Consider the following 10,647-nt stretch of genomic DNA (forward strand, 5'->3'; position numbering starts at 1 on the left):
GAGCGCGCGCCCGCACATCAATAGGAAACCGCCGCAGCGCCGGAAAGGGCCCGGTGAGCAGATGAGAAGGGGCCCAATGCGGGCCCCCTCTCTCTGCCCACCGGGTCCGGGGGCACACAAACGCCGCCCGGCGGGCATTCACAATCACAGACGATTATCAGAGGGTTAATCTGTGCGGTAGCCCAGGGCCCCCCAGACCACTGGGCCCTGGGCTACCGCCCATATTGACCCTCTGATAATCCGCCCCTGCGTGGGCTGTGCAATATACTACGTGGGCTGTGCAATATACTACGTGGCTGTGCTATATACTACGTGGGCTGTGCTATACATTATGTGGGCTGTTACACACTACGCATACATATTCTAGAATACCCGATGTGGGCTACCATCTAGTTGTTATATAGCAGCTGTCTTAAAGTGTCCAGAAAATAAAATAAATATCAATAAAATGAAGAATAGATACCTATAAAGTGATTGGTGCAGAATTACGGTATGTACATATTGTATCCTATAACCCATACCCTAAGAATTAGGAATACTAAGTTACCTAAATTACATGATATACTATTTTATATTTTTCAGTATATATAAACATAAAGTGACCAAGTGCCCAGGATCTGGGCACTTTAAGACAGCTGTTATATAATAGTTATAATATTTTATATTAATTTCACATAATCAGCGTTTATAATTAATTTTAATAATTATGTATCAAACATAGTCAAGGGTGTGGGTATAAAATATAAAATGCACACAGTAAACATTAGTCAATATATCGGTATATATTTAATTATGGGTACTTTGGGACGACCGTAACATATTAGCTTCACATATTTAGCCTTTCCTGCTTATATTATGCAGAAGTCTCTCCTTCTTTCCCTCCCTTTCCTTTTCCCTCCCTTATCTTTATCCATGGCCTTTCTCCCAGATCGCGATGTTACAAGTGCCGATCGGTGGAGCGCATGCGCGCTGACCCCGGACTCCGTCACTTCCAGGATGCGCTCTTACAATGACACGCAAACAAGCGTGCGTGTCATTGAGTGTTGCCAAGGAAGGATGACGTAGGAGGCGGGGAGGACGCGCGATGCGCCGTATCACCTGACAGGCACTGGACACCGCTGATAGGTTCAGGCTCACATAAATACACGGTTACCCCTCACCTTGACACGCCCCCGGAAGAAGATGGCGGCAAAACGCACGTCGGGGTGAGGAGACGCCAGGATCATCCACACTGTAGGTAATTATCAACTCTTCACATTACATTGGCAATGTTATATCGCTTTAAATAGCATTTTATATTTAGGAAGGATTTTGGCATAAATCCTATGGGCCACTAGGCAGTGTGGGCAGATAGGAATTTTTTCTATGTCCCTGTATGTTAGTTTTAACACAGGGTATATTTGCTAGTACAGACTGCATTAGGGATATTTGGGCCTGGGTATATTAATGCATATGTTTTGTACACTTGCTGGATTGAATTTGCCTGTTAATGAACTTCATTGATTGGTGATATAATAAAATGTATGTGATCAGTGTTACATGTGGGGAATTTTCCCATTTAACTTAATCTGGCGTCCCCTAGACGGCATTTTGCTTTTTTATTATTGTCTTTTATAGTGTATTGGCATTTGTTTTTAATATATTATGTGGGATCTCTTCTTTGTCCCTAGCATTTAATAATGTGGGATTTTGTTGTTTTGCCTTTAAATAATTGTATATTTTTATACAACAGACTTTAAAAAAAAAAAAAGTCTTTATTTTTAATTGTGGAAAAATATTTTGAAACTTTTTTTTTTTTTAAACGTTTCACTTTTCTTTAGTCCCCATAGGGGGACCTCAACCTGTGATCGATTTCTATAGACTCTAATACAACCATATACAGAAAATCATGATCTCCTATGATGCACAATTTGTGCACAGGAAAATCACGATGGCCTTCATCAGGCACCAAGCTGCCTTTGCATTTTATGGGCACATTGCTGGGGGGGGGGTGTCGATGGAAGCCCAGATCAGAAGCCTGCACAGGATCGCGCAGCAGCAGCGATCAATGCTAGTGCAGGTCACTGCTGTAAGAAGCAGATGCTTGCTGTGTAACACAGTCGGCATCTACATTTTATGGCGCAGGATCGACTCATTATCCCGCTCCGTGAAGTAATAGTACGACATGGGGCAGGAAGAGATTTAAATAGCAATTGTTTATATATCTGTGGTTTAGATGGTGACATATATTAATTCATTCTGAGTTTTGTTTTGTCCTTTCATAAACTATTTAGAAGCAATAAAAAGGCGAATAGAGCTAGACTGGGGCACAGAAGATGAAGAATATTTGGAAAAAGTAGAAACTCATGTGAAAGGAGCCCTGGATGATGTCACCCCAGATGTGATCATCTACAATGCTGGGACCGATATACTGGACGGAGATCCACTCGGTGGGCTCTCAGTTTCCCCCCAAGTGAGTAGCAAATGTTTCACTCCGTGGTTTCATAAACGTGTGATTTTACACCATTGTAATAGGGCACGTTTGGAAAAGTTTGACTTTGTTGTCCATATCAACCAATCACAGCGCAGCTTTCATTTTTCAAGAGCAGAATAAAAAATATAAGCTGTGCTGTGATTGGTTGCTATGTGCAACCAAAAATCTTTTCTTAAACAGGATCATAAAATCCCCCCTTAATGTTCCTAAAAATGATTCAGCGGCAATCTGCAGTGTACCGAACTAAGGAACCAATGACTGTTCTTTTTACATGGAGTTTTACCAGGCGTTTTTCATCTACACAGTGTTTTACACTGATTAAAACGACTAAAGGGGCTGTCTCATGGTTAAATATTAGTTTTCTAAGGCCGGGGTCACACACAACGTATTAAAAATCTGTCCGTTTTACTCGGACGAGAATCGCACAAATGTTTCATAAACAGTGAATAGTATAATAAACTATTACAACACCCTGTGTCTTTATTTCATTAAAATACTTTATTCCTAGTGTGTGTGTGTTTTATTAACCATTTACTACTATTGGATTAATAATGGATAGGTGTCTTATTGACACCTCTCCATTATTAACCTGGCTTAATGTCACCTTACAATGGCAAGGTGACATTAACCCTTCATTACCCCATATCCCACCGATACACGGGAGTGGGAAGAGAGGGGCCAAGTGCCAGAATAGGCGCATCTTCCAGATGTGCCTTTTCTGGGGTGGATGGGGCAGATGTTTTTAGCCAGGGGGGTCCTATAACGATGGTCCCTCTCTAGGATATTAATATCTGCCCTCAGTCACTGGCTTTCCCACTCTGGCGGAGAAATTTGCGCGGGAGCCCACTCCAATTTTTCCGTGATTTAACCCTTTATTTTAACAGCTACAGCCGCAAAATTTTACACAAAGACACTTCTAACATTAGTAGTGTGGAATATGTAAAAAAAATAAGGGATATGAAATGGATTACTGTATGTAACCATGTCTCATATCCTGTCGGGTTTGGGAAGGAGATAGGAAAAGCCGGCAATTGAATTACCGGCTTTTCTGCTATCTAGCGCTGAATAATATATATATATATATATATATATATATATATATATATATATATATATATATTATTTTAGCTATTCTATTCTAACCGGTCCGTGTGATTTTACTGTACACCGCACTGAATTGCCGGCTTTTCTATAGAACACCGCTGCGTATTTCTCGCAAGTCACACTGCTGGTCCGTGTGTAATCCGTATTTTTCTCACCCCATAGACTTGCATTGGCGATTCTCGGCCGAGATACGCTGACAATCGCAGCATGCTGCGATTTCACTCGGATTTCCGAGAAAACAACGGACAATAGGAGCTGCCCCATAGATTAACATTGGGCCGAGTGCTATGCGATTTTTTTATCGCATTGCACTCGTCCGTATTACGGTCTAGTGTGACTCCGGCCTAATAGTAATAATAGTATCTAATCCCTTATTCAGAGCATTGTTCATGGTTTTCATGAATAAAAACTCCAATGGTGTTTTTTTTTTTTTTTTTTTGTGGTTTACTTTCTTTTTCTACATTACGTTCGCCTCGCCTGTTTATAGGAACACACAAAAGGAACTCGTGCAAAACAGATCCGTGGCATAAATAATGCAAACGAAAGCAGAGGGACCTAATTGATTATTATGGGGTCCATCTGGGTTTTATTTCGTGTCTGTTTTTAGAACAGAATAAAAACAAAATCAAGCAGAACTTATTCTTCTGTTCCAACAACTTACACATAAGGCCTCATTCACACGTCTGATTTTCGCATGTGAGTGCTACCTGTCTATTCACCCTTTATATTCTATGGGCATTTTTCTCCAGTCACCTTCCACGACAGCGGTACTGGAGGATGTCTCCCCGCCCTAATGGGGGACAGGAAACACAAAGAGGTTAAATACCCTCCCCTTCCTGCCACCTCCAGTGTTTTTCCTGTCCCCTATGGGGCATGAAGAGGTCCTGCGGTAGTGCTGCCGTGGCGGCGATCGGAGCACTCAAAATCTTACCTAGCCGGGCAGCCTGGGTCGGGATGTTTCTCCTCCCTGCGGCGCTGCTCCCGTCTCCTCACATAGTGCGGACTCGGGACCCCTCCTCCACTCCTCCCGCGCTCCTTCGGGAGTAAAGCGGAGCGGTGTGGTGCGGCCGGGGTCCCCACGCGGCTCCCCGGCATTCCTCCTCTCCTGCATGGCCGGAAACGGTGGACGCGCGAACCGGAAGTACCCGAACTTCCGGTTCACGGCATGTGCGTTCCAGCGGTGGAGCGCACGCGCGTCGGAAAGCAGATCTGATGGGGCATAGCGTTTTTTTCCCCTAAGCCTGGGACCGGGAGGAGGAGCACAAGATTGGACGCAGCTTCCACGGTATTTAACCCTGGTAGATCACCTCCAGGTAAGGCCCCCTGTCTGTCTGTCTGGACTGCAGTACTGACTGACCATGGAAGGTGACAGACCTGTCTCTGCTACTGCCGAGCCCTGCGTCCTCCCTCCTACCGTGAGTAGTGGGTTAGGTCCCTCTATCCCTGTATTCCTTAGGGTGCTATATACTTAGTCCCCCTTCTCTCTCTCTTTTAGGGAGACATGGCCTCTGCCCCTAGGAAGGACAGATCTTCCAAGAAATCGGAAGATCGAAAATGTGGTGTTTGTGCATCAAAGCTACCTTCTTCATACAAGAAGAAACTTTGCCAGCCCTGCACTGATGAAATATTACGCTCAGAACAGCCATCCTTGTTCGAGAGCATTAAATCCCTCATTAAACAGGAAGTTCAGTCCTCGATATCGGCCCTTTCCCAGTCTCTGTTACCTCCGCCACCTCCTCCTAAAAAAAGGAAGATGGCAACGGTTACTTCTGATTCAGATTCTGGTGAACTTCATTCCTCCGGCTCGGAGGATTTGTGGGAGAATGAGGGCTCCACTTCCACCCCCAAAGAGGAAAGTAAAAAATACTATTTTTCCTCAAAAGACATACATGAGTTAATTAGTATGGTCAGGGGGACAATGGGCGTTGAGGAGGAGGAGGAGAAACCATCAGTGCAGGATGAGATGTTCAGTGGGTTAAAGCCTAAAAAATTAAAGGGGTTTCCTATACACGAGAATGTACAGAGTCTCATTCTTCATGAATGGGAATCGCCCGAAAAGGGACTTACTGTTCCCTCTGAGCTAAAAAATCGTTTCTCTCTCGATGGAGATGTCTCTCTGTGGGATACCCCTAAGGTAGATGTGCAGGTCTCTAGAGTATCAAAAAGGACAACCCTCCCTTTCGAGGATTCTTCCCAACTCAGAGACCCTATGGACCGCAAGATGGAGAGTTTACTAAGAAGATCTTGGGAGACTTCCACCAATCTCCTTAAAACAAACATTGCGTCCACCTGCGTGGCTAGATCCCTATTCCGTTGGCTCCGCACGCTTGAAGATCACCTTACCCAGGGAACATCTAGGGAAGTAATCTTAGATTCCCTCCCGCTTCTCCAGAAAGCTACGGGCTTCCTCGCCGATGCTTCGGCAGAGTCCGTTAGAGTGGCTGCCAAATCTGCAGTTCTCTCTAACTCAGCCAGAAGAGCTCTGTAGCTGAAGTCTTGGAGTGGGGACATAACGTCCAAAACAAAGCTCTGTGCCATTCCCTTTCAGGGCCGCTATCTATTCGGGCAGGCTCTCGACGATATTCTGGAAAAAGCAACGGACAAGAAGAAAGCGCTTCCGGAAGAGAGGAATCCGAAAAAACGTTTTTTTCGTCCCTCAAAAGAACAACCCTTCCAACGAGAGTTCAAAGGGAAAGGCAAATCAGGACGCTGGAGCTATCCTAAAGGGGGGAAGGGTAGGACCATCCTGGTTCCCCAGTCCAGCAGACCCCGGACAAGCAGTGACTACGCCCAGGGCGTCGGGGGGCGTCTCTCGAGCTTCATCAACCAGTGGAGTTCCATTTCGTCGAACCAGTGGGTACTCGACACTATTCAGAATGGACTAAAATTAGAGTTCGAGAGCCCTCCCCCTCATCACATAAGGATAACCTCATTGCAGAGTCTCAGCCCTCAGGGCGCATTCCTTTCCGGACTTCAAGAGTTACTCCAGGAAGGAGTAATTTCCCCAGTACCTCAACAAGAAATAGGCAGAGGACACTATTCCCACCTGTTTCTGATCAAGACACCTTCGGTAATGCACCGAATAATAATCAACTTGAAACCCCTGAATCGAGTAATAACCTACAGGAGGTTCAAGATGGAGTCGGTCAAAACAGCGATCCCTCTGATAGGACAGGACTGGGCGATGGCTATGGTGGATCTGAGGGACGCTTATTACCACGTCCCAATCCATCCAGAATTCCGGAAATACCTAAGATTCGCAATATCTCAGGATCGGGAGATAGTACACTACCAGTTCAACTCCCTTCCCTTCGGAATCGCCTCAGCTCCCAGAGTCTTTACAAAGATCATGACAGAAGCCATTATATTCATCCGTCTTCAGGGGATCTGCATAGTACCCTATCTAGACGATCTACTCATTGTCGCTCCTTGAGTCTCTCGCCTCAGGGCGGACTTAACAAAAACTCTAGAAATCCTAAAGTCGTTGGGTTGGATCCCGAATCTAGAGAAATCGGACCTACTTCCCTCCAGGAGGAAGAAGTTCCTAGGGGTCCTTCTGGACTCGGAGGTGAGGAGTTCCTTTCTGCCCAGAGAACGTCAACTCGATCTGGTACAGAAGATAACAGCATTCAGAACCCTGAAGGCTCCTACTCTATGACATTCCATGTCTATTCTGGGATCTCTAACATCTTGTATCCAGATGGTATCTTGGGCCCAAGCCCACACGAGAGTCCTCCAAACCTATGTCCTATCATCCTGGGACGGACAGCAGAGTTCTCTTTCCAAGAGGATTTCCCTCCCCAATCATGTCAGGGCATCCCTGACATGGTGGCTACGGCTCCGAAACCTCCAACGGGGGGTCAGTTGGGACCAGATCCCGCTAAAGACACTCACATCGGATGCCAGTCAAAGGGGATGGGGAGCTATAGTCGAAGGAACCCATTTCCAGGGCACCTGGGCCCCAGACATCAGAGCAAGCTCTTCAAACTTCAGAGAACTGAAGGCGGTGGAAGAGGCGTTAAAAGCTGCATCCTTTATTGTTAAGGGACACCATGTCAGAATATATTCCGACAATATGACCACAGTAGCATACCTTTGTCATCAGGGAGGCACAAGATTCAAGAAACTAAAAACCTTAGCCTCAAACATTTTTTTTCTGGGCAGAGAGGCACCTCCTCTCTATTTCGGCAGTTCACCTGAAAGGGTCAGCCAATACCCAGGCAGATTTCCTGAGCAGAAGGGATGTACATCCAGGGGAATGGTGTCTGGACCAGGAGGTCTTCCTCTCCCTGATTTCCAGATGGGGGATCCCAGAAGTGGACCTTTTTGCCAACAGTCAGAATGCCAAGCTGCAAACTTATTTCTCCCTAAATATGGCAGACAGAGCACTGGGCATGGATGCGTTCTCTCACCCGTGGAGGTTCAACCTCGTCTATGCCTTTCCTCCGATCCCATTGCTATCAAAAACTCTACAGAAGATCTGATCGGAGCGAGTTACGGCAATTCTAATCGCGCCAACATGGCCGGGGAGGAGTTGGTACAGCGCCCTGTTAGACATGGCTCAGGAAGGTCCAGTATGTCTACCTCAGAAGGAGAATCTTCTTCATCAGGGACCGTTGCTGCATCCAAACCTTCACAGGTTAAATCTTTCAGCATGGCTTCTGAGGCCGAAATACTAAAGGCAAGAGGTCTCTCAGATGAAGTAATTCATACTCTCCAAAACAGTAGAAAACCCGTAACAAATGTCATTTATGCCAAAATCTGGAAGAAGTTTTCATCATGGTATCTTCCAGATATTCCAGACCCATTTCATCCAAATATTGCCAAAATTCTGGACTTCTTGCAAAGGGGTCTAGAGTTGGGTCTTAGGCCCAATACCTTGAAAGTACAAATTTCAGCACTTAGCTCCTATTTTGACCAGGAACTAGCCAAACATTGGTGGATCAGGCGTTTTATAACTTCAGCAAGTAGAATCCGTCCCAGAGTTCTCAACAATACTCCTCCTTGGGACCTTAATTTGGTCCTTAATAGTCTAACTCGGGACCCTTTCGAACCTTTATCTCAGTCTTCATTAAAGGTGCTTACCCTAAAAACGGTCTTTTTAGTGGCTATTACCTCTGCCAGACGGATAGGAGAACTACATGCCCTATCCATACAAGAGCCTTACTTGAGGGTAACATCTGATAGTATAATCCTTCGTCTAGACCCTACCTTCTTACCTAAAGTAACATCAGACTTTCATAGAGGTCAGGACATAGTGTTGCCCTCATTCTACCCGGATCCTTCTAATGTGAGAGAAGAGTCCTTCCACACTCTGGATGTCCGCAGAGTGGTTCTATATTATCTTTCACAAACAGAGAGTTGGAGGATTGATCAAAATCTCTTTATTCAACTCTCCGGAAAGAACAAAGGTAGAAAGGCGACAAAAAATACTATCGCCAACTGGATTAAACAAGCCATATCTCTGGCATACTCATCCCAGAATCTACCACCTCCTCCATCACTGAAGGCCCATTCTACACGGTCGGTGTCAACATCATGGGCAGAGAGAGGTGACGCTTCTACGGAGCAGATTTGCAGAGCTGCCACCTGGTCATCAGTGCATACGTTCACCAGGCACTACAGGCTTGATTTCAACCGGGATTTAACTTTCGGCAGAACAGTTCTGCAGGCGGTTGTCCCCCCCTAGAAATTGTTTGTTGGTACTACTCCAGTACCGCTGTCGTGGAAGGTGACTGGAGAAAATAGAATTATTCTTACCGTTAATTCGGTTTCTAGGAACCTTCCACGACAGCACTAATTTCCCTCCCTGTCTGATAATTTTATTGGATGATTCCTGCACTTAAGTGGTAACTATACATACTACTGTGTCCAGAAAAAACAGTGGAGGTGGCAGGAAGGGGAGGGTATTTAACTTCTTTGTGTTTCCTGTCCCCCATTAGGGTGGGGAGACATCCTCCAGTACCGCTGTCGTGGAAGGTTCCTAGAAACCGAATTACCGGTAAGAATAATTCTATTTTTTCCTCCGAAGTGGTCTGCGAAAAATATCATACACATCTGATTTTAATCCGTGGGTCAGATCAAAATCAGCAATGCAAGCAAATGGGTCCATGAAAAATTTGGGCCACACTCAGATGACATCCGAGTGCGGTCAGATTTTCATGGACTGTCAGAATAGAGAAGATATAGAATTTTTTTAATTTCTCCACATACTAAAAAATCAGAGTCTGATCAGAATAATCAATCTGATTTTCTTGTACGACAAAAAAATCAGATGTCTGAATGAGGCCTAATGGACCCCATACAGAACCCATAATAATCAATGGATCTGTCAGTTTACGTTTCCATCAGTTCTGGATCTGTGTTGCATATGAATTCTATTTGTTTATTCCTTTAAAACAGAACCATCAGACTGAATGTGCAAAACAAAATGTGAACTTCGCCTTATACCTACAAATTATACAGTTCATACTACATAAAAATTCTTATTCCCATAAACAATTGAGCTTTGTTATTTTATATATATAAAAATCATTTTTGTATTTTTTTTTTATGATTAGGGAATTATAAAGAGAGATGAAATTGTGTTCACCATTGCCAGGAGCCGTTCTATCCCAATACTGATGGTCACCTCCGGAGGATTCCAACCGAGGACAGCGCGGATAATTGCAGATTCCATAATCAATCTGCACAACCTCGGCCTTATTTCCAATTCTCAGCCAAGTGAGCCCAGGATATGAGCAATGCTACAGAAAAATGTGACTAATTCTGTGTGGCAATAATTCACATTATGTTTTAAAAAAAATTTAATATATGAATCTAAAATGCTGTGTATTTATTTCACTGGGGAAAAAAATTGAAAATTCTAAGATCCCTTTAATTTATTCATTTAATTTCTGTTGTCAATGGGGGATTCCACCTGAAAAGCATAAACTATTTGAGATTTCCAGTTTGACTATCTCTGAAGGGGGTTTGGGCAGGACACTAAGCACTGCAGTCCCTTAACTTGCCCCTTCAGTGATAGTTTCCTATGTCACACCCTGACTTATCAGAAGGGGCTTTAATGGGAA

The 10,647-nt window shown here is 44.5% G+C and overlaps 1 protein-coding gene across 2 annotated transcripts in view; it reads left to right on the forward strand.

The window, feature by feature from the left end:
• LOC138647650 (histone deacetylase 11-like) overlaps nucleotides 1-10,402 on the forward strand; it is a 73,318-nt gene extending 62,916 nt beyond the window's left edge. For both annotated transcript variants that reach the window (XM_069736815.1, XM_069736816.1), the window contains 2 exons: nucleotides 2,274-2,452; nucleotides 10,138-10,402. In XM_069736815.1, coding sequence (XP_069592916.1) covers nucleotides 2,274-2,452; nucleotides 10,138-10,317 — 359 coding nt within the window. In that variant the 3' untranslated portion in view covers nucleotides 10,318-10,402. The remainder of the gene's footprint in view (nucleotides 1-2,273; nucleotides 2,453-10,137) is intronic.
• Nucleotides 10,403-10,647: the final 245 nt, after the last annotated feature.

Source organism: Ranitomeya imitator, chromosome 8, assembly GCF_032444005.1.
Source record: "Ranitomeya imitator isolate aRanImi1 chromosome 8, aRanImi1.pri, whole genome shotgun sequence".
NCBI classification, from domain to species: Eukaryota; Metazoa; Chordata; class Amphibia; order Anura; family Dendrobatidae; genus Ranitomeya; species Ranitomeya imitator.